The sequence below is a fragment of the Drosophila subpulchrella genome, chromosome 2R (assembly GCF_014743375.2).
Source record: "Drosophila subpulchrella strain 33 F10 #4 breed RU33 chromosome 2R, RU_Dsub_v1.1 Primary Assembly, whole genome shotgun sequence".
Lineage (NCBI taxonomy): Eukaryota > Metazoa > Arthropoda > Insecta > Diptera > Drosophilidae > Drosophila > Drosophila subpulchrella.
In genome coordinates this window covers 18,450,475-18,478,220 of record NC_050611.1, presented here as the reverse complement: position 1 = coordinate 18,478,220, position 27,746 = coordinate 18,450,475, and the positions used below count along the sequence as shown (strand labels likewise).

The window sequence follows — 27,746 nt, the reverse complement described above, 5'->3', positions numbered from 1 at the left end:
TCGGATTGGGAAGGAAGTTGGTTATAAATAGACGGCTATTTGCCAAAGGATGGGTGATTAAGCGGAAGGCAAACACTGGTTAAATATGGCGACGTCATTTGACAGACCCAGAGATGAGCAATGATTGCCATTAATTTGAATTAATTTCACACTATCCAGCGGCGCAAGATTGATGGGTTATTTGCAATTCAAATTGTGTGGGCTTTTGCATTATAAAATGGAAACAATGATGTAATCTTTCCCCTGCCAACATAAATATGGACTCTCTGAATATCCAGTATCTTCAAAAAAATTCGTAGAACAAAGCTTCCGGTAATTGTTTTTCTGTTTCAAAGAAATCCGTTTTTCACAAAAGTAATTCTGGAATATTTTGATAAAATGCGTGGTTTTAAAAATTTGTTCTTCGAATAAGTTTTCTTTGTAAGAATACAAAAATAAATAGAAATTGTTTACAGAGCTACAAGATTATTTATATTTTTTAAAAGGAAAGAGTAACGAGATTACTTTTGATCTTTTTTTGGTTATGCTCAATCCTTTTTTTAATGTTCCTTTACAATTAAGCGTAACATTTCCCACAGCTAAGTGCTATTAATTTCCGCACTTAAGTCTCAGGACCCACTCTTTATTCAGAAATGTCCTGCCAAATGGTATCCCCTACAGGTATTGGCCGTAATTATCTTTGAACAATGTCAAAAACCAAAGTGCCATTAAAAAGCATTCGCGCCTAGCCGCAATAATTATTCTAATTACAAGGCGTTTTTGCGGAAATGTTCTCGAGGTGCTTGAAAATCCCGCAGGGCCTGTCAAATATGTATTTTGTCCGAGCAAACAATCCAAGAAGTGGAGCAGATCCCCCGGCAATCAGCATAATTTTCCACTTGTTGTTTTTCACATTTTTCCAAATTGACTCGGGTCTGGAATCTTTCCACACGCCGACTTCCAGCTGGTTAATTACAGCTATTGGACCCCAGGCCCATTATTATTTATTATTATTATTATTTTTTCGTGATTATTATTTACGCACAAGGAGCGTAAAAAGGGGCCTCTATTAGCTATGTAAATATTTACATCATCACTTGAGGTTTTTCGGCAGCAATTACGCGTTACGTCACCAAACCGAATAAACATTCAGGAAGCCTTTAAAAAGCGGTGAAGTAAATATTCACTTGGGGAAAATATACATATGTATACAGCCATACAAACGCAGTCTGCATTTATTATGATCTTTTTATGGTTCTGCTTTTTCCTGAGTTCCATGAAAAAAACAAAAGAAAAGAATCACTAAAGAAAAACATATGACGCAGGTTTTTTTTGGCGGAATTTCTGGCTTGTTTGTCCGGTTTCCATTTTCACGATTTTCCTTTGTCGGTTCTTTATTATAACAGGTGATATAAATGCAATTCCAGCAGTGGGGCGCACTCCCCTTCTTGAAACTTTGATATAGATTGGCAGGAATCCACACTCTATTTTGATATTTATAGCTTTTGATTTCTGAATCCTTTCCGACCCTCACAACTGTCATGTCCTGGCTTTCAGTGACAATTTCCAAATTGACTGACAGGCATATCCATTACGACGTGCCTGTATTGGAAATGGTTAAACAACGCCTGCTTTTCCGGTGATTTGTACATTCCATTTATGGCATATCAATTTTAATGTACCATAATGTGACAGAAAATAGGAATTTATTCATTACAAAATAAGCAAGCCCTTAGATTCAACTTTCATTTCGAAATGGAATCCTTTGCCAGCTAATATGTCACATACAACACAATCAGTATAGACCATAATTAATCTATTCTCTCCACATTATTGCTTCTGCAAAACAATAGATCAAAGTCAGGAACCGTTTGCATGTAAAAGAATCGAATGCTTTAATTCACAGCTGACGGGGACTAATAACAATCCATAAAAACGACCACATGGGGGGTTTTCATCGCACGACATCGCTTTCCTTTCTGCCCATTGGGAATTTAATTAAAATTGTCTAAAGCGCAGCGGGTGTCAGTCGCCGGACAAAGAAAAAAGCGTGTTGTCATGCAAAAAACCATTATTCCTTAGATTTCATTCATGGCCCAGAATTTTTCAATATAAATTCAACAGAACCCAATGGTTAACCAGAGTTGGTCAAGCTAATTACGGCACCGCGGTGACCAATATAATGTAATTAAACTTTGGCCAGCAAAAAATGGCCAGAAAAAGAGTGTAGAAAAAGCTTAAAAGGAAACAACTGCAAAATAGTTTCCCTCCGGCCCTGCGAATTTTCACACATTTTCTTTCGCACGCAGCGCTGGCTGCGAGGAAAAAGAAAAATACAAATGAAAAATAAAATACACAAAAGCTTTCAAGCAGCAGGCACATCAACAACACATCGTAAACAATTCTTGGCCAGCCCGACATGACAAAAAAATTCGTTTTTGCAGTTAGAACAAGGATGAACACTAAGTAGAGTGTCTCGACTAACAGATACCCGTTACCCGGGTAAAGGTAGCGCGAGAGAGATGGAGATATGCATGCAACAAATCGGCTGTGTCCGAGATTGCCCACTTTATTTGCTTATAACTTTTTAGAGAATGATGCTATTTAGACAATTTTTGATATGTTGGTGGGTATTGATAATAGGAACCAAATCCCATTTACACTTTTGCAAAATATTGAAAAATGTGGGCGCTATATAGAGTTAAAGTTGCAAACTGCTGCAAAAAACTTGAGCTGCGCAAGAACCTGAAGAATCTGCATGCCATCTCAGCGTTCATACGGACGGACAGACTGACGGACATGGCTAGTTCGACTCGGCTAGTGATCCTGATCAAGAATATATATTCTTCCTTTCACCTGTTACATACTCTTTTAATATACCCCTTTACTAACGGGTATCAAAATTGAAGAAAATTTGAATTTGTAAACCGAAACAGATGCAAGATCCCGCGATTCTTGTAATTGAAAAAATTGCTTCTCTAACACGAGTATACAAATTAGGCGGATTATCGACAGTAAATTACAAAGGCATTCTTTTCGGGGCTCTATAATTTCGATAATTGTTTACAAAGTGCCCGAGTCCGGAGGAAGAGGCATCTCCAAGTGCAGAGTACATAAATCAACATCAGAGGCTTCCTACTAAATCGCTCGCCGTTGCAGAGGAAGGAAAAATAAATAAGGCGATTTATTAAAATCAAAGCCCATAAACCATTCAATTAAGTGAGTTCCCTGGGAACATCGGAACATCCACATAGGCATGTGAACTATAATTATGCCAATTGAAATGACCACTTTTGGGCAATTAAAATTGGTTTTTGCACCTCATAAATTTTTGAATTTTCATCCATAAATCAGAGACAAGTTGCCAGTCTTTATTAGCACTATATATTAGCCGATTTAGATATTCATCTTGTGCTTTCCCCATAAAATCTTACGTACCTTGGCACGCAATCAGCTGGTCTGCGATGACCTAGCAAATTGGCATTTAAATTTTTAACTGCATTTTTATGCGGCGTCCGCAACCCTCTTACTACCAATTTCTTGGGGCCAAATAAAAAAAACCGTAATGCAATAAATTAAGCTGTTTTCTGGTGGCTCCTTTGCAAATTGTCTTCGGCACTTTGGGCCATAAATTAAACCTTTACCAAACTCCGAATCTTTTGTGTCCGGCCTAAGCCGTTTGGGATAAATCTCCGGCTTTTGTGGGCGGACACGCAAATCAATCCGGGCCTGCAGTTTAATAACCAGCTCATGGGATTAACTGATGAACGCTCCTTTTTATGGCCATCCATGCATAAATAAACATATTTCTCGAGGCGTGCCAAGCAAATGTCAATGTCAACTGGCGTCGTTTGGGCCTTGGGCTTCCATTTTTTTTTGGGTGGGTGTGGGCCAAAGTGGCCAAGCCAAGGCTAAGTTTATTATGCCGCGAAAAATGCAGGCCCTCGAGGGTGAGTGCCGTAACCCTTGCACTCAAACACATAAGAAAAAAAAAAACAAAGAACCAAGTCAGAGTACACCCACCAGCAAGGCACACAATGCGGGCCACCTTGTGTTTTACATTCCAAATGTTAGGCACAGTACTCCCTCTGAAATAATACAAAATGGGAACTGCAAGTACCCTAATTTTACAGATGATTATAAAAATATATTTTAAAAATATACGAGTCAACTATTGCAGAAAGATCAGGGACCAAAAAAATGCATTTATGAGTTTTATTTAAAAAGAACGTGTATGGTTTTGATATATTCATGTCAAGATTATCACAGATTTTACTTCTGTCCGCAAGAGGTGTATAAATATTACAAAATATTAAATATTTCAAGACTTTTTATTTGAATATATTGATGGAAAAAACCCAATATCCAAAATACCCAAATACCCAATACCCAAATATCCAAAATGCAAAATGTGCTTAGTTCTTTTAGTATCTAGTCTCTAAAGTAACTAACCAAAGATTATATTTCAATTATTTGTACCTTACTTAAACTAGTATTTTAAAATCGATTGGTTCCTTATTAAAAATAATTAAAGACCTAAATCCAGCTTGAATAATTGATCGAATTGATGAATATAATATTCCCACGCATTGTATTACTCACATTCAGACAATATACTTATATCTGACATTTTGTTTGCGTTGACGTAAAGTAATTGGTCATTTGCATTTCCTTTCAATATTCGTTCTACATTTATTAAGATAATTAAATGGTTATTTTTAGAATGATATTTACATATCTAAATATATTTATTGTTGGCCAATTAAAAATGTGGCTACTAACCAAAAGACAATATTTTTAGCCTTCTCTGTAAAAGGAACTGGAACAAGCCTGGGCAAACTTTCTGCCAGTCAGTCAGTTAGTCAGTCAGTCAGTTAGTCAGTCATTCAGTCAGTAATTTATTTCAATTTGGTCTGCGATTCTTGTGCCCGAGCTTCAGGTCCCCTGCACTTGAACACACTTTACAGCGGACTGTCTGTCGGCTCGGTCCGCTCATGTCTCAGTGTCAGGATGTGTGGGAGCATGTGTAAGCAGGACGACTTTGGCTGACATTTATATTTTGCGGCAGATGCCTGGGTTGTACGACTCTAAAGAGTAAGGGTTCTGGCTCCTTGGGAGAGCGCTCTTCTAGTTTTACAACTGCTTCACTCAGGGCCAAAGACAAGGAAAGTGCAGTAAAAGTGGAAAAATTATGGTTAGGTAGTAAACAGGAAATTTCCTATTTCTTGAAAGCTAATAGAACAACGGGTCCGGAACTCCCTTCATTGCGGACGACTTTTCGTAAGTGCATTTTTAGGTGCATTAGAACATTGATATGATTCTATTAGCTCATACACTCGGGTTTTATCACCTCCAAGGGGGAGCATCAAGAAAAGGCATTAAGGGAAACGGTAATTGATGGAGGAAATGATGGATGTCGAAGGATGCCAATGATCCATTAAGAGGTCCTTGGGTGCGAAGAACCATAATAAGTCCCTTTTAAAATTGATGACCTCATTAAATTGAAGAACACCTTTACTTTATTAGTTGGTAGTCAAAATAAGATTTAAAAGAACTAACTTCTTAAAGAAAAGGTGAAGATTAAAAGGGATTAAAGATAATTCCAATTGAAGTAATTTTAATTTTTTAGTCATTACTCAAAAAAAAAGCAGATAAGGATACAGATATTTGCATGGTAAAAATATTAGGTATAATTTTTCTCTCTTTAAAAATTCTTTTAAATGGAAAAAGAGCAAGAAAAGAGAGAAATGAGCAAATTAGCTCAAATTACTCTGAGTAAGAGCTAGACACCAATACTCCTAACTCTCCGAAAAAGAAAAAGAGAGCAAAAAGCAAGATGGGCAACGTATCAGAATGATACGCCCCGTATCTATATAGAATTGATACTCAATTTCCCAAATTGATCATCTTATCTTATCAATTATTTCTCTGTGAATTGTTAGTGATAAAAAAACTTTTCGCGTGTGGTAATTAAAGCTAAATATAGCCGCACTGCAGGTCTCCGTCCAAATCAAGGGAAAACACTAATCCATAATTCAGACTTGGCAGAAAGCCGCAGTCGGGCCAAAGGGCTTAAAATAGAAATAATAACAGACACGCCAGCAACAAGCGCAAGGAAAACCGGAAAAGCGAAAGGAAAAAGGGGAAAATGCGAGGGAAGTGACAGCCCGCCGGGCGGGGAAAATAAACAGAGAAACACTTAAATTAAATTGCGAACTGAGCTTAATGCACTTAAAGACGGGACATGGCCAGGAAAAGCTGGGAAAGCCGGGAAAGCGGGTGGCCTTTGTGAGCCACTGTCAATGTCAGACAGACAGAGGGATTCCATTGACAGGTGAGCAGTGCGTTCAGATTCAGCTTTCCCCGCTTTTCCGCCCACTTTTCCTGGGGCACTCGAGCACGCGCCCAGGAAAAGCCAAGAACTGAGCACCGAGAATCGCGGCTTATGCAATGCGGCCAACGAGGCTTGACAATTTGGTTTGCTTATCTGCGTTTTTGGCCCAGGGGCCTCCGTTTCTGCCTCTTCTGCCTCTTTTTGCCATGCAAGACGGCCATTAGTGACGTTGACTCACCCGAAAATAATTCCCATTCAATAGGTCTCCTCCCGACCTCCCCATTGATTCATTGCTCCAAAAGAATATTTAAATATGAGGTTGGCAAGAAAGTTTATTTCCTTGGGGACTCTTTGCTTCCGTTTTCGTGGATCGAACTTTTTATCTGCAGAATTTCATTGCTTGTTTTTGCCTTATCGTTGTTTTATTGATTTAATTCGTTTGGCCCCCGGGCGAAAAGTATTGCATATTCGAACAGCAGTTTGGAAACGCCAGTTAAAAAGTTTCCTTGTTTATTCAAACCGACATTTGGTATGCATTTTTCAGCATGGAAACTGAAAGTTGAATTTATTTCCTAAAATAAATGTGGTTATTAAAGCACTGAAAGGTTATTTCCTTTGGTGAAATGTTCTCCTAATCTTTGGGAATGATATTGCAATCTAGGCTTGGGCCCTAATGATTTATATTTAGGCTCTAAGCTAGAAAAGGATTGAATATTCAAAGAGCAATTGAAAATTTCAATGGAAAAGGTTTCCCATTTATTTAAACTGTTCAATCTGAGATTTAAATATTTCGTTTGCAAGCCGGATTTCTTAGCAATCTATTGCTGTGGGCGTTTCTTTTATCCAAGCCATTTCGAAGTCAAGAGAATTTATGGCTGAAAAAGACAGCTGCAAATGGAATTTGGCTTCCCAGGAATTTTCTTTCTCAGTCTCTTATCTTCTTGCCAATTAAAAGGTTGTTAAATTTCTTGGAAATGTTGCGAGCGTTTCAAATTATTAAAATACAATACTTTTATGATAAGACTAACTCATAACCCTATATCTTTAATAAATTTATAAGGGATTTAATCTTTTTTATTTATTTTTCTTCCACCTTAAAAGAAACTTATTATAAAATTTGGCATTCCTGACGTACATTTTCCATGCAAACCTCATTATTTTAGTAAACTACCTTCGCAGCTTAACCCACAGCTCATTACACAATTTATATTAAAGCCGTAACTTAACCCTCGGCACCCGGGGCAACATTAGCCGGCAGTTGGAGCGGGGCCAAAAGTATTTGCCATATTGCACTCCGGATTGCAAAAGTTCTTGGCCAGCATTCCGCTATAATCGTATAACTACGTATACAGTTCTAGCACTTCCTTTCCTAACATATATATGAAAAAACAAGGACAACAAAGGATGTTTGTGGGGTGTGGGGTGTGGGTGGTGGAAAAGCGGAAGAGGCTTGAAGCCATTGCAGTGGGTGAAATGCAATTTCCAGGCCATAAAATGGCTGGCCGGGGAAAGGCAGAAATGTCCTTTCAGCCGGCCTTAGCGAAAGCGTTTGCAGGTAATGGCCATCATCGCAGCCGGCTAATGCGGGCAACTTGTTCCTTTGGCAGATAACACGAGTTCCCAAAGTCCTCGCGAACAAAGCGGAAAGTTTCGCTGCAAATTAAATGAAAAGTTAATATTGGCAGCGTGTTCGATAAACAATGGGGACACAGTCAACAAGTTGCTCCTCGTAATGCGATTATTGCACAGTGCCTGATGTCTTTGATAAATGAGGTTTGCCGTAAGACTGTCCAGCCATTTTTAAGCTGTAGGTGGTTCTGAAAAGCTTTCTTAAAGTATGCAACAATATATTTTCATTCATTTTACAGAATTTTATTTATTGTTGCATACTTTTGCGCACCTAATGCGATTATTGCACAGTGCCTGATGTCTTTGATAAATGAGGTTTGCTCTCTCTGTCCAGCAATATTTAAGTAAACATGGTTCTGAAAAGGTGTCTTAAAGTATGCAACAATCTATTCCCATTCATTCTATTAAATATTATTTTTACTGCACACTTTTGGGCACCTAATGCGATTATTGCAGAGTTCCTGATGTATTTGGTATTTATTTATGTATATCAATACTTTTTAAGCTATAAGTGGTTTTGAAAAGGTGTCTTAAAGTATGCAACAACATACTCTCATTCATTCTACAACATGTTATTTATTATTTCATACTTTCAGGCACCTTTATGAGTGATTTAAAATCTCTTCTGTTTTCTGTGGCACCTCATAAATATTAATTAATATTTGCCGACTTTTAAGATTCTTTAAAGTGTCTTTAAATACCTAGATGGAAACCCTTGTTAGGAACTCCTACCACTTTTCGCTCTTCAAATTCAAATTAGTGGCGATTTTCTTGAGTCCCAAGAACAGTGTGCATTGCGAAACTCATTTAGTGGCAACAGCTGGTGCAAATTTATGCTCACGGCTCTTCTATTCTGAGCGTTGTTTTAGCCACAGAAAAGCGACCGCTGCAAACTGTCAACGATTCCCACCGCATATATATCCGGATGCCCATGAAGCGAGCAACCGAGCTGGCTAAATCCTAGCCAAACACTCGCTGCTCAAAGTCCACTTGAGCTCAGCTTAGCTTCTGCTAAATTCCACATGGAATCATTGTTCAAAATTAAATTGTTTGCTCTAACATTAATTTGCAGGCTACATTTCGGCTTAAAGTCTTATAAATGCACATAATTAAAACGCCCGAAAGACAAATCGTTACGGTTGCCTAGAAAGCTTAATTTAATGTGGGCATTAGGTATATTGATTTTATATTTAAATTAATTTTGAGCTTAACTTAACCCATAGGAGATTTGAAAATAAAAATGTTAGTACCGAAAAGTATGCAACGGTTTTTTTTTAATCCTTAGAATGGAAGTTGTGATCTCTCTAAACAAAATTTATTCTGTGTTCTTTATTGCTTTATATTTAAATTAAGTATATTGACGGCTTAAGAATTCAATAGAAAATTGTAAGGTCTTGCCTTACAGGCAAGGTCAACGTTATTTTTTTAATTTCTATAGGTCTTAGACCAATCAAACATTCATTGCCATACAATAACATTCTGTGCAACGCAGAAAAATACATGATTTAAGTGGTTTTCCACACAAGGTTTACTTAAATAGTGGCCCCTTTGGTAATTATTTTTTTAAGTGCTCTCTTTTCAGTCGCAGCTTCTTTCTTTTTTTCCCGTCCAACATCATCTGCAGCACCGCCTTGAGCCCAGGGCTTTCCTTTCTTATTTTTAGTGCCACCCAGCCGCAAGGCAACTGCAGACGTGGGTTGTTCAGCAATTTTGTTTACATTTCTTGTTTTTCTTCTTTCCGCTGGTGTGTTTAACTCACAATGACTTGTGACAGGGGCGGTGTCAAGCGAGGAGGGGGCCTGGAAGGGGGTCACTTGGGGGTCGCGTGGAGGTGACGTCCTGTCTCATTTCAGCCGCGGGGAATCCCCGCACACACGAATGCAATGTCGACGCTTCCTGCGCTGCAGTGGGACTCCCACTGCGACCATTTCTCACCCGAAACCCACTACCCACATACCAACCGTGTGCCTTTCTGGGGGCGTTCCTGTTTTATGCTATTAATTTGACAGTTTCAGCTGCACTGTCAACTGGCTTTTCCCCAGACACAGAACATAGCGTTTAATGGCGGCAAATTAATTGTTGTATTCCCTGGCTCTTCCCCAGATAATTGCTCAGCATCCAGTGTTTTTAGCGAGTTCAAGTAACTAAAAAAAAGGAAACTTAGAAATGGACTCAGCCGCTGCCGCCGCCGCCAAGCGCGTTCAAATCGAAAAGGCCCACAACTTTATGCGCCAATATCGCGATCCCGAGTCCAGGGAACTCAAGAAGCTGTCGGCCAACCAGTTCATGGATGTCTGGGCGCACTACGATAAGGATGGTGAGTTCAGATATAGCATTTCATAAGCAAAAACCCATGTAATAATATAAGATGCATGTCATAGCATTCAGTGTCAGAGTCGGTGGGCTTTATGACACAAACAAAAGTGTCATAACGCCCAAAGACGTTCTAGTTATTTGCAGTTAGATCTGTGCGACAACAATAAAATATTATTAAGTTTTCCTGAAGGATAATCATCATCTTAAACGGTAAAGTTATAGCTTGATCAATTAAAGAAAGATTTTAAAATTAGAAAATTGCTATAATATTTATTAGCGTTTTAATTTTTAACGTTGGGTGCATAATTTGTAGATTTTCAATTATAAGAGGTAATGTAATTTTAAGATTGTACATTTTGGACAAAGATAATCTCAAGTTTTAATTTTGAAGTCAGTCACTTAAATAATTGAAGCCAGATTTTAAAATTAGAAATGTTCTTTTAATGCATTAATATATTTGATTTCAACGTTAACCACATAATTTGGTAATTTTTAAAAGGCAGATGGTTACTACAAGTATATCAAATATTAATTAGCTTTTCAGTGACCCGAACTCCTGGGCAAATTAACTTATGGAAACCATTTCAATATTTACAACTTCTACACCCCTATTTGGATAGCAATATCATAAAAGAAATGAGCCTTCTATTGTTACATTCTCCCTTTGTTCGCCCCCAGGAAATGGCTACATTGAGGGCACCGAGCTGGACGGATTTCTGAGGGAGTTCGTGTCGAGTGCCAATGCCACAGACATCAGTCCTGAGGTGAGCTTTAAGTGGATCTTGAAGTTGGTCAACTGCATCTTAATCTTTCTGCCCCAACCCGCAGGCTGTCACGGACACCATGCTCGAGGAGCTGAAGTCCTGCTTCATGGAGGCCTACGATGACAATCAGGATGGCAAAATCGATATCAGAGAGGTGGGTACTACCTACCAAAACTGACCGACCGCACATTCGGTCACAAATTTCACTTTGATGGGGCCACCACGACGTATGCGCAATGTTGTCTGTATGGCTTTTTGTATTCGAAATGACATTTCCTTCAGTCGAGTCGTGGTGGCGCCCCGTTTTTCTTTTTCCAAATTGGTTTTTAAATGTCTCGGCCCAACTGAGAGTCCCATAAATTATTGGCGTTTTCCCCTGTTCGAAAATAAGAAACTTTCTGGCAAGGTCTTTTTCCAAAAAAAAAAGTATTTTGTGGGGGCCACATTAAATGAGTTTTTAATTGAAGTTGGACCAGCAGCAGCAGCACGGACTATTGAAAGGAGATTTTTCTGTAGGGCTTGCATTTTTTTTTCTACCAAATAATAAGGCACTCCGGGGAGCGGGCTTACACAATGGACTTTTGATAAATGAGCCACCGAAAAAGAAAGTTTCTGGGTAAGAAAAGTGAAAAGTTCAAGTAGCCGGGCCCCCCTGGATTGCTGATTAAGGTTGGCTGGCAATACAATGGGATTCAGGCATTCATAATTCATGTTGTACACCGTATTCATACGCCACGTCGAACATCGATTGCAATGGCTTTGGGTTATATTTCGCTGTCAACATGGTTTTGGCTCGGGGATAAACTTTAATTGCGATAGTGCAGTAATTACCAGCAGCAAATAAAAATGTAAATTCAACAGCCACAGCGAATTATAAAGTTTTCCCGGCCACTGCTGATTACTAGTGAAGGGTGACGGCTTCAATTCGACACTTAAATTATGCCAGAAAGTTTTAACGAATGCCTGGGGCGAAACTTTTCCTGCTGTTCGCTAATTAAAGTGCAGCAGGGTTTTCTTGGTTTTGCACCCAATGCATCGTAAAACAAGAAGACCCATTTAGTCTCCTCTTAACAAAACCTATTTCATTGTCAAGTCACGCATTGAAACAAGAGGAATTCCTTTTGCAGCTCGCTCAACTTTTGCCCATGGAGGAGAATTTCCTTTTGCTCTTCCGCTTCGATAATCCCCTGGAATCTAGCGTGGAATTCATGAAGGTGGGTGATACATGGGAATTTCAAACCCTGAAATTCCCCAATTAATTTTGAATTCCCCCTTGTTTCAAATTAAATTAGATCTGGCGCGAATACGACACCGACAACTCGGGTTACATCGAGGCAGATGAGCTAAAGAACTTCTTGCGCGACTTGCTCAAAGAGGCCAAAAAGATCAATGATGTGTCCGAGGACAAGCTCATTGAGTACACCGATACCATGGTGAGTAATCAGAGATTGTAATATTAAAGTATCCTAAATTTCAAGCAAGAACTGGCTCTTCTGCGTATTTAAAATACATATAATAATTAATATTCCTATAAAAAGTGAATATGTAAAATACTCGAGTAAAGACTTTTTAAAGAGCTAACAGTTCCCGGAATACCAAAATATTTGCTACAAAAGTAAATGTGTGAAATTCTTAAAGTAATTTGTTCATAGTTTTACAGTTCCTGGAATAAAAAAATATTAAATAGGCCGCAAATACCTGAGCAAACAGAATATTTCATGAATATAAAATAGAAAACACAATATACGAATTCTTAGAAAATTAAAATTGTTTACTATGAGTAAATTACTTCTTCAAATAAACTATATAATGATAGCAACGCATAATTGGAATGCCTAGACAAAAACGATTCCATTCAAACATGCATAAGTACAATACTATTCTGATCATTGACAGATGCACAAATGTATGCAATTCACACACAATGGTGTAAATAATTCAGTTTCCCAATTAGCAGACAATAATGTATGCCCAACCATTATCCTTTCAGCTCCAAGTATTCGATGCCAACAAGGACGGACGTTTGCAGCTGTCGGAAATGGCCAAGTAAGTGTCCTTGAGGCGGCATTCTCAAATTCCAGGCAGCAGCCAGCAAACCAACTTATTTATTGCAGATTGCTTCCGGTTAAAGAGAACTTCCTTTGCCGCCAGGTGTTTAAGGTAAGTGACAAGCATTTGATATGCCCCCAAGCCAGAAAACATCCTTCAATCGAGGAAATTGCTATCAGGATAGCGCGGTTTTCATAAAAAATAATACCAATAACTTGCATAAGTGAAACAGACTCGGCTTGCCTTGAAAACAAAACACGTTTAGCACCTAGGTTAGCCTGAATTTTTGTTTTTTTCACTAGCTGCAGCCTTTGCTAAATAATTATTAAATAGCTTTGCAACTAACTCAAACAGCAATGCATTTTTATTCAGTTTTTATATTATTTACCTATTATTTTGACCATTGTCTGTGCCGACTTGGGGGAAATAACTCTCAGAAATAATAACAACATAAATATAAATTCAATTTGTATGCTTAAATAAATAAGTCCTGAAACAGACAGGAAATAAAGGTGGCAAAATGAAATAATGTGCATAAAAACTAAATAAAATATGGTTAATAAATATTAGTATAAAAGCTTTCACTCATGAGCAAGCAATTACTCGGATAAATGCAATGCCATATTTCTGTGCATTCTATTGCATTTTCGCTTGCTAAAAATAAATAAAAGCCAATTGTCCATGCAATAAAGACTTTAAAAATAAATGGCTCGAAGGGGAAAGTACCTACTGAAAGCAAATAGGATTTTTAAATGATTTTTTTTTGGGTATTTACCCAAGCTTTCCTATTTGAATAGATTCCTCGAAGTTCTAAACCCTTTTAGGGACTTTTCAACCCGCTCGACAGATCAGAGAACAAAGTCGCTATTTATTTTTTCGTTCCTTTCCAAACAAATTCGACACTGAGTGCAACATTGAAAAGTTGTGGCCATAATAAAAAATATTCTTGAACCCCATTTTGGCTCCGTCGCAACAAATAAAGCCATGGCCAAGGCAGAAATAGCTGTTTCGCTGTGTATAAAAAAGGCAAGAAATATTGTCTGCAATCGTAAAAATAAACGAAGCAAAATAGCGAAGCTCAGCTGAAACTGGCAGGTGCTTTCACCCACTCTCTCCGCTTTCTTTTTTTCGGGAAAAAGAAATGCGTGGGAGCTGGCGGAATCAATTTCCGAAAGCAGAGGCTTCCCTTATTCCCTTAGTTTCTGCCGAAGCGTCAACAGATTTGATGTGATTTGAATTGGGTTGTAAAAAAGGCAGAGGAGAGGCTAAACAGCAACCACTGCATAAACAGAAGGTGGAAAGTCCCCAAATGGCTGGCCATTAAATACTTTAATATTAGTTTGCCTCAGACTCAGATAGCCGAGCAATTAGCAGAAGAAAAGCCATGTGGTGTTTGGGAAAACAAACTTTCTGGCCACTGCCGCCAGATGTTGGGGCTTAAAATTCCCCTGGGAGATTCTACGAACCCATTTGGACTCGGTCCCGAAATGCTGATGATGCCAAATGCGGTTAAATGAAGCACTGTCATTGCATTCGAGGCTGCCTCCGAATGTCACGTAACTTCCCGCAGGCCAAAACTTGGCCAGAAGTGTATGTATTTCGAGCATGTTTTCCGTTTTCGCATTTTAAGCATTTTGGCCAGGAATGGGGACATCCTCAAGAACACCAAGAATCCTTTTTATATGCTGGCAGCAGCAGCTGCTTGAAGAAGTCTTCAAGGGGAAAACGCCCCAAATTTATGCAGGCCTTAGATTGATTTTTCTTTTAGATTTTTGTTTAACATGGGTTATATGGGATTAGAAAAAATATTTATTAGGATAGGTTGAAATACTTTTATAGGCCCAAGTCCCAAGGTGTAAGCCCTTATAAAGTTAAAACTATTATATCTTAATAATAATAATTTTGGAATTGTACAATATTTTGTATTATATTATAAGAAATTCAGGGCATAACTGATGGGGATTTTGGCTTACTATTATAAGACAGTATTAGGTTCATGAGCTCCACTGTCCACAAAATACATATTACTTATAATGGGCAGGCGGAAATAAATGTGGAACCCTCCTCAGCCTTGATAACTCCCAATTTGCTGAGCCAGCCCCTTCGAAATTTTCCGATTCGCGTTTCCCACGCCTTGGGCAAACGTAAACTCTTTTTTTTTCCGTGTTCGTCCTCGTGTTTGGATTTCCTTTTTGCTGTTTGCCACATGAACCACATCGCCACATATGTACAATCCATGGAACAGCAAAGAAAAACCACCTCCGTTCGGTTGTCGGCGTTGTTCTTGGCAATCAAGTGGGCTAGATCCACAGAAAAAATGGTCTGAAAGCGGGGAAATCGGGGGGCATTGAGGGCTCTTATTGTTATTTGCTGCAAATGTACGTGCTTCAGTCGCATTGACGCTTATTCTCATTGCTCATTGGCAGCAGTTGCCGAAAACTTGGATGGTTCGAACATATATCGAAAGACTTTTACCACCGCCAACACAGTGGCATCAAAATCCAAAGTGTTGCATTCAGCCTGTACTCACTTTGTATTGGTTTGGATTGCAATTGGATTCCCATTGCACTAAATCACTTTGCCGGCACACCCACGCTCTGTTCCCGAAAACTAAGCGAAATTGGCATTTTCCATGTGGCAAGCCACTCTACTATTTCAAAGCTAATTATTTGGGGTTTTGCAAAAGTTAAGAGAGAACTTATTGCGGTGGAAATGCATACTTTGAAATTGAAACCCAAAAATAGTTGGAAAAGCTGGTTGGCTTATGAAATTGAAAGACTAAAGCTTGGTTTTACGGGCTTCAGCATCAAAAGCAAATGTTTAACGAAAAATTAATCTTTGGTAAAGTATTATGAGTTAAAGTAATAAATATAATAGTGATGAATTTATTATTTCTTTTTAATTTACATGTTTTCCATTCCATAAATCTGATTTAGAGGTTTCTTACATTTAAATAATGAACAAGACCCAATTTATATTATATTCATAAGTTAACAAGTCGAATTTAAAGGTAGTTTGGCAGCGAATATTATGAATATAATCAATAGAGCATATTTTGGAATTATTTCCGAATTTCAGTTTATGTTTTTAGATTTCTATGTCATCTGGTTTTAGCTGCCGATTGATCCTCTCGTTTTTTAGAGTTTTAATTTTATATAGCAGTAATAGATGGTTATGTAAAGTTATTTCCCCTTTGAAAGCAAATATATAAAAGTCAGCTTACTGTGAGCTTACATCCTTCACCATTTCCAATTCGAACTGGGAAGCTGGTGTAAATTCAAATGCAGCTCGCATGTCCTTGCAACAAGATATTTCTGTTCCGGGTGGAGTGGAGAAGAGGAGGTCCTTCTCGGGATCTCGGGAAAGGGAACTTGGGCAATGTAGCGATGTGCACTCAGTGGAGCGGCAGTCCGAGCGAAAGGCAGCAGAAGCCGCAGGATTGCACAACGAACAATGCTCATGGGTTGCATGCCGCATATTTGCTCATTGTTACAGCTCGCAGCACAAACGACATTTTATTTGGGTTTTATTGATGGCGGTGGAGTGGGGCATCTAGCGGATGAGTAATGCATAACAATGTAGCGGGACAAGTTGGATTTTAATCGAAAAGTGCTGGCGCGCGGACATGGTTGCTGTCTCCTGTCTCCTCTCGGTTCCAAGCCAGTGAGTCCTGAAACCTGAATCCCGAGGAATCCCGGGAAGCCCCTGAGGGCACCTGGCCAACGGAGATATGCGTACTATACTTGCGCACCATCGTAAGTCGGTCGTTATGGAGTGCCATAAAAAATGCGGGCAGCCGGGGCTCAGGCAGCCATAAAATAGGCATTTCGAGCACATTTAGCCAAGGTGCAGTTATTACTTTTTATACAATTTCTTAGGACCATAAACCCAGGGCATGCATCAGCATTTTGATAACCACAGGGGGAACGAAGGCCGAGTTATATGCAGGATATGCAGTCTATGCAGGACTCCAGAACTTTTTGGAGCTGCTGCATGACTTGGCAAAACTTCTGTCTCGGGGCGCCTCCAATTATGAGGCACACTGTACTGCTGGCTGGTGGCCAAAAGTGCCAGAAAGCGTTATGCTAATGCACATCACGTATTCGCCGCATGCACCGCAACGAGCAGTGACATAATGTGCTGCAACAGGAAAAGCCAGTGGAAATGGCAGCAATAGGTGTGGACAGGACAGCATGGAAAAAAAATAGAGGGGGACAGCACAGCAGGACATTGGGAAAAACAACCTGGTACACTTAGCTTTTTGTCACTCGCCTTATTTCTAATGTTTCACGGTTTTTGTGGCTCTAAGTGAAAACGTGACATCGCGGCACAGACAGAAGTTTTCAGTTCGATTTCTTATGAGTTCCTTACAAACTTACAGCTAGTTCGATTTTATCAGCCATTAACTTACAAAGCAGAAACCGTTTGCTCTCTAATTGGTAATGCATATGTCTGGTTAACGTTCAACTAAGCGTATACTTAATATTTCTCACTTTTAATTTAGCTGCATCCAGATCTTAGATCTTTTAGCTTACTAAAAAAATAACTAAAACTCTAGCTTAAAAACATGTATACCAGTTTTAAAATACAGTGTAATCAAAGCGGGTAAATGAATATTATTTATAAAAAGCCTACCCCCCTTGATTAACCTTAAACAAGCAATTTAATTTTAGTTCCTGACCTTTCTAACTTTCTATATATATCTTTTTCGTTTCCCCCCGCCTACCTCCTCTATGCCATCTGTATCTATATGAACATAATAATATACTATATCTGCATATACTTCTATAATCTTGTGCATTTTTATTTCAAAACCAACAACATAACAATAATCAAAATAAAATAACGATTACCGACCTAATTATACCGTGCACGTGGTGTATAACATTTTGGGCTGCCACCTTCAACTTCCGACTTATCTCACAAATGCAATTCGAAAACCAACTCTGAAATAACTAAACAATTACCGCAAATCAAAACCTTTTGCCATCTGCTGTATATACAAAAAAATTTGCATTCAACAATCTGCAACCAATTGCACTGCCAACAATGAAAACAAACAAAAATATTTCGTAAAACAATACACAAACTATTTACATTCCTGCCAACAAAACCGAAACCAATGAAATGAAATAAATAACATAAAAAACGTATATGTACCATATATATAAAAACCACACACTAAAGGAGGGCATTGATGTAAGTATTTTCCACCTCATCATCAAGCAATTCAAACAATAATACAAGTGCCCCTAAAAAAGAGTCCATGTGGGTATAATAACGATTATAGACACTGGTGGCCCATTAAAACTCTCCATAAAATGTTATTATTTTGTAATTTGGATAATACTTGTTTAAACAGCCGTTCTTTGTTTCACACTTGATGAGAACCCAAGAATCCCAATTGATTGAATTGGTATTTTGTTGTAGTTAGTTTGTTTTTACACCCTATTCAGCAAACAAAAAATAGAAACAATAAAACAACAAAAGTGCTTTGAATTGGCTTGAAAGTGTCTTGTTATTGGACAGAAAGCATGACTACTGCATGGATATTTTTTGTTCGTTTTGAGTGTGAATGAATCGTTTAATACTAAATAAGTTTTTGCATGAAACAATAAATATATATGTAAAAGGGAATCGTAGGGTGGCAAACATTTATGAGGTTTTTGAATCCATAAATCATTTACAAAGTTACAATACACTGACAATATATTTTGTATTTTGGAAATGCATAAAGTAATAAGTACATTCAAGTGAATCGTAGAGTGATTACTATTTATGAGGTTAAGTATCACTTAAAAAGTTACCTAAAAGTATGCAACAATATTTTTTATTTTGGAACTGCATAAATTCATAAGTAGTAAATCGGAGAGTAATTACTATTTAAGAGGTTTTAGTATCTATAAATCACTTTAAAAGTTACCTAAAAGTATGCAATAATTCTTATTTTGGTATTGCTTACAATAATAAGTATATTAAAGAAAATTGCAGTGATTACTATTTATGAGGTTTAAGTATCTATAAATCTCTGAAAAGTTACTTAAAAGTATGCAATAATATTAAATATTTTGGATTTTCAATTACAACATTTTTCAAAGCCTACTTTTAGGTAACAAATATATTGATTTTGAATCTATAGATATATCTGTATTAATCTTCAAAGGTTTCTACAACGACCCCATACAAACTATATTAATTTGTTCTCGTTCTGGTGATTAATAAAAGCTCACTGCTTATTAGCGATAAGAAACTAAACTTTCTGGCAGTAAAAGTTTTAGTAATTTGCCAATTTTTAGGGACCTGTCTCGAGTTACAAATGCGACCCCAACCGCAGGGCAACCCGCACCAAGAGAATGATAGCTACGAGCTACTAATTAGACTTTTGATGGCATTGGTCCACCCCATTTCCCACTTAACACATCCGCATCCCGAGCCCAAGTACGTGAACAGCTTTGCTCCTAACGATGTGAGGTCCACGCAAATTACACGTTGATGTGGAATTCCACCTCCGCCTCCTCCATGGGAACCTTTTGCATAATTTAGTCATTCGGTTTGGAGGGCTGAAGAGCGGGGCTTGGGGGATATATATTTTGTGGCCCTGCCATATGGATAATGGCAGCCGCAGGCTGACACACGCTCTGCCACCGGCTTTTCAAAGTGTTGAAGTGTAAAATAATTACTTCATTTCATCAATGTGTGGGCGTATGCCACATCACATCACGTTCAAGGCGCCATTCGACTTAAGTATGAGCAATTTGACAAAGAGTCAGGCCACAAAAAAGCCAGGCCAGGCCGAGAAAAATATATATATCATCGGCTTCGTGTGAAATTCAATTTAAGGAGCTTAGCCACCGCCAAGTGGAAACGGGTTCGAAATTTATAATGCCAGGATAAGCACATTTTTTTAAAGCTTTGGCGGCAAAAGGGTACCCACTTAATGGGTTTCTAATCCCGTTAAGAACGCAATAAGAATGCGCCAACTGCGTTTTCGTGGCGCCAGTAAAACAAATGTTATCCGATTTTCCCAAGGATAAAGAAAACAAAACGATAAGTTCCACCTCGCAGCTTTCCACTCTCACCTTTAATGCACTGGGGAATAAAATATTGTGTTTTGAGCCTCTACTTCATTGAATTTACGGACTTTAAGCTTTAAAAACCTATCAAATCGAAAATAGTATCCTAATTAAAAAAAATATTGATAGATATCTGAAATAATGAAGGTGTATGATAATTTACATAATTGCATACATTTAAGCACTCTTTTAAAAGATTTTAAAAATATCTATAAATAATTACATAACTTTATTAAAGTTTTTAAAAAAGGTTTGCTCTTAAAAGCTAAAACTTTTTGTTTAGTATAAAATATAATTTGAAGGACAATACCTTTAAATGCAATAAAAGTAGTTTGTATAATTTCGAAACCTTTTTTTGTATAACTTATAAATAACCTTAAGCTCAAATAAAGATTTTTCTTTTTAATACTATTATATATTTTCCCCAGTGCAGCACTGAAAACTTTTGAACTTGAGGCGCCACCTTGGCCACGTTGCATAACCCCCAAAATTACAAACTGCATGACTGTGTGGGTGTGTACTATATATATATAAAACGTGGGCTTACATATGAGGGAAAATAATTCGAGCAATTTGCCGGGCGCAAATGGAATCAATAAATTTCGTGTTTCCCTCGAGGAAAACACATCCGGTGCAATCGCAAATGAGAGCGGCGAGTGCTAAAGACAAATCTGCTGTACCTGAGCCATAATTCATATTAATTAGCGAATGTCAACGGCAGAAAACACATGTATTAATTGGCTGCATGTTTCATTGGGCTTAATTGGGCTTTAGTATAACGAATGAGTGTGAATATGGAATACCATTTTTTTATGCCTTGCATATTACTTATTCCATTCCCTTGGGTTATTCCTAAGCATGACTTGTCGTATGTCATTAAATTCCTAAAAGCATGTTTTTATTATAATTGGGGATGTTTTGCATAAGTTCATGTCTTTGGCGCTTTGTATTTAACCAATAAAAACCGAAATCGCACCAAAAGACACACCTCGACCTGTAGTTTAGGTACATGATATTATAGGGGAACATTATTCAATATAATTCGAAAACATGCAGGATAATCTGAGCAAAAAGAATGTTGTATTTCCCCCACAACTTACTATTTAATATTTGCTGTACACAACACAAGATTTCAAATTTTTTAAGGATTTAGCATACTTAAAGCTCAGAAAATTTAAAGTGTTATCATATTTTCCTTTACTAAATTGATGAGTATCAATGACAATTAATTTTAAAAACCAATGTTCTAACTATTTTTTCTAATTTCTGCATTAGTTAAAAAGTTATATTGAGCTTATTCAGTATTAAACAAGTATGCCAAATCTAGGTTGTACCCCAAACTTATAAATAAACCTTTATGTAAAACTTGTATTTAAACGGTTTTTTAGAAAAAACATACCAATTGTTATATTTTTATATCCACAGGGCGCCACAAAGTTGACCAAGGAAGATATTGAAAAAGTATTCTCGCTCTACGATCGTGTAAGTAAAGCAAATAACTAAAGATGCTAGAAATATGGGGATTCAAGATTATAAAATTGTCAAACATTCCAATATCAATGCAGGACAACAGCGGCACCATTGAAAATGAGGAGCTCAAGGGTTTCCTCAAGGATCTTTTGGAGCTGGTCAAGAAGGTGGGTACCCTCTTAAGGTTAGGTAATGGTAGCTTTATTATTTTGGTGTTCCCAGGACGACTACGATGCCCAGGATCTGGCTGCTTTCGAGGAGACCATCATGCGGGGAGTTGGCACCGACAAGCATGGAAAGATCTCCCGCAAAGAACTCACCATGATCCTGCTGACACTGGCCAAAATATCCCCCGACGACGAGGAGTAAGCCGTTGGCTGGAACACATACCAAAAAGAGATTTTAGCCAACTCTATTTTTGTCACCCAATCGAGGGGAATCCAAATAAGAGGCCAACGTGGGCTTCGAGGCAATTGTTTACTTTAGAGCTGCATCCAAAGGGCAGCGAAAAAAAGAGATTTTGGTATCGGGGGACGATCCTAAGCGAACTGGGATCCAAACCGAAACGAAGCTATTGGTAACACAAATCTAATATAAATGTTTCAAATCTTAAATAAATGTTTATCGTACGTTAAGATGTTGAGAGTATATTTCCCCCAAAGTCAAAACCAAAACGGAAATTTCGGAATTTATCCAATCAAACAATTTGCAACACTGAATCGAGCCACTTAAAGTAAACAATTAAGAAATGATAACATCAAGATCAGTACATCGATTTTATATTATAATATACATGTATTTATATTTTCTATGTGTATTTGCATAAAGTATTTTATTTAATTACCAATTAAAACTCGAAATAAAAGTAGTTATATATATTAAGGATACAATATTTATTTGAGATTACCTAAGCATAAACGTATATGTGTGGCTACAATCTGTAGATAATTGTTGTTAATAATTGTGTCAGTATCCCTTAAATCGGCAGCGTAATAAGTATTCTTCTCCCATGCTCGAAGGGTGGGGTGTATTCAGCACCCACATTGTACTATGTATATCTCCCGCAAACATCAATCAATCAATCAAGAGCCACTTGCATCAGCCCGAGGGTGGACGCTACTAATGCAGGTGAATGCAAATGCATCTCCCACCTGAACGTGACACTGTAACGCTGAAGGGTGGAAATGTATCTAGTTAACGTTAGAGACACTCGTCCTTGTATTTTCCACCTGAGGGTCTGTGCGAGGGGAGATTACGAGGTGCAGATTGAGGCCAGCTGGCAGCATTTCCACTCAATTTCCCTGCTTAGGCGAATCGGTAACTAAACCTTAACGAAAACTTAAAGTTAACCTACAACGCTATGAACTATCCAACGTTTTTCAAGGTGCTATAGCTATACAATTTGTGACTTATTTCGGTTCCTTCCTTGCCTTTACCATTCATTTCTTTGAAACCAATCTAATTGAAATCTAAAAAACTAACAATTACTAACTTAAGCTTTAAAGCCAAGACAAATTGGTACAATCTTGAAAGGGAGTTTACCCAAGGATTCACTTTTAAAATTTCAAAATGATACGGATAAACTAAGCACCATTTCCATCAACTTTAAAAATGGAACCCTGAGTAAAACCTATTGTACACACCCGTACATGCAACAAAATGCCAACTTAACATATAAATAAACTAATTATGATACAACTCTATATGATAACATACTTATGCTAATCCTAAGATATTGTTCAAACCACATGCATGTAAAGCTTCGAAACTGACTTTCTCTATATATACAAGATACCAAATATCGAATATATAACTGGATATATGTCTAATACTATGAAAATACAACAGAAATGTTTTAATAAAGTAAATACAATCTATGCAGACATCAAGGGGTCAGCACTCCAATCGCGGTCTTTCACTTTTCCTGAACCTTATAGAGGCGTTTGTAGCGCCGATTGCGTTTCTCCTGGAGCTCGAGAAGATCATTCAGTTTCTTCAGCATATCAGTGGCACTTAAAACTCGCTCGTTTATGGCGGGAGTAGATTTATCCGGATCCATTTCCGTATCAAGGAGTTGGTTGACAATGTCCATAATTTTCTTGATGCGGGAACAGAAGCTAAAATGTAGTTTTGGTAGTGAGTTATTTGAAATTAATCTGAGATATAGTTACCACTTGGCTGCCAGGCCATGACAAGCTGCCAGGCCATGCAGTTTTGCAAATGCCAGACACAATAGCAACTCCCCAGAGTTTCCGTGAAGGGATCTTTCCATTCTTCGATGATCGCACACTGAGCTGGCGGAAACCTTACCTTCTCCACCAGCCAGGTGTGCCAGATAACAGCATCTCTGTCCTGAAAATTCACTTCACTGTTCCTGCCGTTCAAATGCATGGACGAAAGTCCCTGTTGAGTTGCCATTGATGCCCTGACCTGGGGGTTCCTTCCGAAATGTCGCTCCAGAAAGGCTGTCGCCTCGTTTGGGTGGTCATGGGGATGGGGTTCCGTTACGGGACCCAACTCCATCATCCCATTTTGGAAGTTCAACCAGGAGGGATTCGCGCAGAAAGACCGAGTTGTGTCATCTGCATAAGTAATAAAGGTTTCGCTAAGGGATTTTATTTTTGAGAGTACTGAATTGGAAAATACAGATTAACTTCTCTAACACGAACTTTCCTAAGTCGATTTTATGCATATTATATGGTGCACTTTCCTTATGTACAATCAAATCTTACTTTTAATACATATATTATATAATACTTTTTCAAAAACTTTCAAACATTTTCAAAAAATTTTAAAAAACCTCAAGCTATACTCAAACACCTCTATGGTATTATATTTCGGTATACTTTTTAACAATTACAATTTTATTCACATGAAAGAGATTAGGTGGACAGGACAGAAGAGAAGAAATGCGGAGGGTCACATCAGAGCTTGAGGATTTCCCGTGATTGATCCTCCACTTTATTTCGCTTCCTCTATAGATATTCGTAACTCACCCACTGCTGATGCTGACAACCAATTTGGTAATAGTCCCACAGCGGGGCGTGGCAATTTGTTTTCGAGTCATACTGGAAATTTTTTTGGGGATATCTCGAAAAACGTACATAGAAAAGAGAACTAACAGTCGGAGACTACTAGCTGTTTCCAGCTTTTATGGCTTTCATGTCCAATTTCTGCTGGTAAGCCAGTCTCTGAAGAATAGTGGGATGAGTGTGATGCCAGCAGGCATAGCAGTTGTCGTAGACCGGGAAACTCATATGATCTGCATAAATCTTGATCAGGGCCAACCTCAGTTGGATGGAGTACCCCATGCGATGGGCAAAGCTATCGGCGGCATACTCGAAGCGACGTAGATTCCACAGCATGAGGACATTGGCCAGCGTAAGATATGGAGTCAGAGCGAATCTCAGGACAATGATGAATCCCACGATAATGGGCATAACGCCGGGTGCGAAACCCACTGCCATGTACAGCTGCGGGCAGTGAAAGAACAATCCAAAGAGTCCCATGGTGAGGAAGAAGTGAATCTTCATGATGATCGTGGCCTTGTAGAAATGTCCGTGCTTCCAGTGACCCAACTCGTGGCAAACCACGCCCGCCACCTGCATGTTGGTCAGGCCCCTGCCCACCTCATAGGGCTGGATCTCACTGGTGTCCTTTCCCTTGTTCAGCAGCAAGGTGTCAAAGATCACAATCCTCTTGAGACAGCAGCTCCCATAGAAGTAGGCATTACTATACTGCATTGTCCGCGTCTTGATAATAAATACACGATTCATAGGGAAGCCAACCACATCGCAGACACGCTTCACCTCCGTATAGAGGGCAGTGCCCTCCGGCAGAACAACCTGTCGTCCAATGCACGGAATACAGCAGTAGGGCAGAAAGAAGACCAGCAGCAGGGTCAAGATGGCCCAGAAGAGCCAGAACCACAGGAAGAAGTAGTAGCCGATGAACTTTACGCTCATCACAATGGCCGCCGCCAACGGGATCAGGACGAGCTGGCTCAGAACAATGGCCAGGAGGCCAATGCAGCAGTAGAGGTACCAAGGAAACTTTCCTGACATTCCGTAACGCAGCTCCAGCAGGCACTTGTCGTAGATCAGCACCGGCAGGAACCTCAGACAGATGTAGATGGTCAGGTAGAACACGAAGATCATGCTGATCCAGACTTCCTCGGCGGTGACTCTTTGCAGAGACATGGTAGCCAGGCTCCAGAGGAAGGGATAGAAGCCCAAGAGCAGCTCACACAGCGAAATTATCAAGTCAATGATGTACTTCCAGAGCTGTAGCTCCGTTTTGTGCAGCTCATAGATACGAGCACGATGGTAAATTTCCGGCGGAATGATTCCTCTCAGCTCCTCAGGCACCATAATCGCGTTCAGGCATACCAATTGCTAAAAAAAAAAGACACCCGGGATCAGTGGTTCAATCCAAACAGAATTCATCACCACTTACCTGTCTCTTGGTGAGTATCATTTCCCATATTCGGTCAACTAACACGATCAGACATAAGATCACCAGTACGATGATAGGGTCTACCTTTGGCCAAGTATCGTAGAATGCCATCAAAACTTATCATGTTCCCCCAACAAACAACAGCGCCAGTTGTAAAATATATATCTATATTACCCAAGCCGGATAATTCAATCAGAACCTACTATGTTTGAAAAAAGAAACCGAAAAAATATATTGCCTAACGTCGAACATCCTCCAGGCGAGCCAAACGATCCAGAATGGTGGGATGTGTGTGATTCCAGCTGGAGTAGTATGGATCCGAGACGGGAAATGCCATATTATCCGCATACAATTTGAGCAGCGCCTGGCGAAGTTCACCAGCGTATCCGAGACGGTTTGCAAACCTATCTGCCTGGAACTCAAAGCAGCGCGTCAGGCTCAGCATGCTAAAGTTGGCCAGCGTCATGTAGGGGATCAGTACGAATCCGAAGATGATGAAGCATCCAATGACGATGGGCTGCAGGCCGGGGGCAAATCCCACCGCCTGATATATGGGTCCGTGGGCAAACATGAATGCAAACAGCAAGATAGTCAGTATGAGATGGACTTGGAAGGCCATGATCGCCTTGTAAAAATGTCCGTTCTTCCAGTGACCCAGTTCGTGGGCCACAACAGCCGTCACCTGGGTATCCGTCAGTCCCCTGCCCAGCTCCTCTGGCGACAGCTGGGTGAGATCTTGCTTGCCCCTATTCAGCAGCAGGGTATCGAAGATCACAATTCTCTTTAGGCAGCAGCATCCGTAGAAGAAGGCATTGCTACCCGTGTTGGGGTCGTGCACCCGGATGATACGCACCTGGCTCATGGGAAAGCCCACTTGCCGCGTAAGATACTCCAGTTGGTTGCGCAGGTTCGAGTTCTCCAGCGGCACTCGCTTGCCCACAAAGGGATCGATCAAGAATGGAATCAGCAGGAGTATGATGACCGTCAGGATCAGCGATTGAATGTACAAGCCAAGGGGAGCGTAGGGCCCCAAGCCGATAAACATGTACACCAAGGCGACTACTATGGCGATGGTAACTATTGCTCCCAAGATTAGGTCGAAGACAAAGTGACAGATGCGGAACCACAATGATGGTTTTGCCCTGGGTTGCAAGCTCTTGATGCAACATTTCTCGTAAATCATTGCCGGGACGCTCTTGAGCCAGAAATAGACGCTCAGCATGAGTACGAAGATCACGGAAACGCAAGCCTCGTGCTCCATCCACTTGCCCAAGGCGCATTGGGCGGCCATTCCATACAGCCAGGCGTAAAATCCGAAGTACAGCTCTAGAATACCCATTATAACCGCCGTAAGCAGGGTGTTTACAATCGTAAGCCAGCCTCTGTGTATTTTGTAGACGCGCATCTTGTCGTAGAGCTCCTGCGGCAAATACGGGCTGATCACACTCGGAACTTTGTTCGTTTTGTATGCCATATGTATCTGTAAGAAAAATGAACTTAAAAAAATCACTTGAAAGATATGCTCATCACTTACTTCTCGCAGCATCAGATAAATGGCCCATATATTGTCCAGTATCAAGAAGGCAATGATTATATAGAGTATAGCTGCTGGATCATCCCAGAAGTATGCAGACATGTTGGGTTCCTCTGACAACAGCCTGACATTTTAGGCATATT

The 27,746-nt window shown here is 39.2% G+C and overlaps 4 protein-coding genes across 7 annotated transcripts in view; 1 reads left to right on the top strand and 3 right to left on the bottom strand.

The window, feature by feature from the left end:
- The window catches only part of LOC119551994 (calbindin-32), a 26,109-nt gene extending 2,618 nt beyond the window's left edge, over positions 1-23,491 (top strand). The window contains exons 2-12 of one of the 2 annotated variants that reach the window (XM_037861714.1): positions 10,046-10,259; positions 10,937-11,022; positions 11,087-11,176; positions 12,150-12,236; positions 12,315-12,455; positions 13,013-13,068; positions 13,137-13,182; positions 18,259-18,270; positions 21,570-21,626; positions 21,710-21,781; positions 21,837-23,491. In XM_037861714.1, the coding sequence (XP_037717642.1) occupies positions 10,109-10,259; positions 10,937-11,022; positions 11,087-11,176; positions 12,150-12,236; positions 12,315-12,455; positions 13,013-13,068; positions 13,137-13,182; positions 18,259-18,270; positions 21,570-21,626; positions 21,710-21,781; positions 21,837-21,983 (945 nt within the window). In that variant the 5' untranslated portion in view covers positions 10,046-10,108 and the 3' untranslated portion in view covers positions 21,984-23,491. The remainder of the gene's footprint in view (positions 1-10,045; positions 10,260-10,936; positions 11,023-11,086; positions 11,177-12,149; positions 12,237-12,314; positions 12,456-13,012; positions 13,069-13,136; positions 13,183-18,258; positions 18,271-21,569; positions 21,627-21,709; positions 21,782-21,836) is intronic. The other variant, XM_037861715.1, reaches the window with a different exon arrangement.
- Positions 23,425-24,740, bottom strand: LOC119551995. 3 transcript variants are annotated; one of them, XM_037861717.1, is made up of 3 exons: positions 24,611-24,740; positions 23,786-24,219; positions 23,425-23,731 (listed from the first exon to the last, which is right to left on the bottom strand). In XM_037861717.1, exons 1-3 carry the CDS (start codon positions 24,718-24,720, stop codon positions 23,643-23,645), a joined length of 633 nt encoding a protein of 210 aa, XP_037717645.1. In that variant the 5' UTR covers positions 24,721-24,740; the 3' UTR covers positions 23,425-23,642. The 3 variants fall into 3 exon arrangements, with proteins under 3 accessions (XP_037717645.1, XP_037717647.1, XP_037717646.1); XM_037861719.1 differs by having other exon boundaries at positions 23,797-24,219; XM_037861718.1 differs by having other exon boundaries at positions 23,786-24,196; positions 24,611-24,736.
- LOC119551989 (CAAX prenyl protease 1 homolog) lies at positions 24,400-26,295 on the bottom strand. Its single transcript, XM_037861710.1, has 2 exons — positions 26,070-26,295; positions 24,400-26,008 (listed from the first exon to the last, which is right to left on the bottom strand). Exons 1-2 carry the CDS (start codon positions 26,178-26,180, stop codon positions 24,749-24,751), a joined length of 1,371 nt encoding a protein of 456 aa, XP_037717638.1. The 5' UTR covers positions 26,181-26,295; the 3' UTR covers positions 24,400-24,748.
- LOC119551991 (CAAX prenyl protease 1 homolog) lies at positions 26,223-27,746 on the bottom strand. Its single transcript, XM_037861712.1, has 2 exons — positions 27,604-27,746; positions 26,223-27,549 (listed from the first exon to the last, which is right to left on the bottom strand). Exons 1-2 carry the CDS (start codon positions 27,703-27,705, stop codon positions 26,308-26,310), a joined length of 1,344 nt encoding a protein of 447 aa, XP_037717640.1. The 5' UTR covers positions 27,706-27,746; the 3' UTR covers positions 26,223-26,307.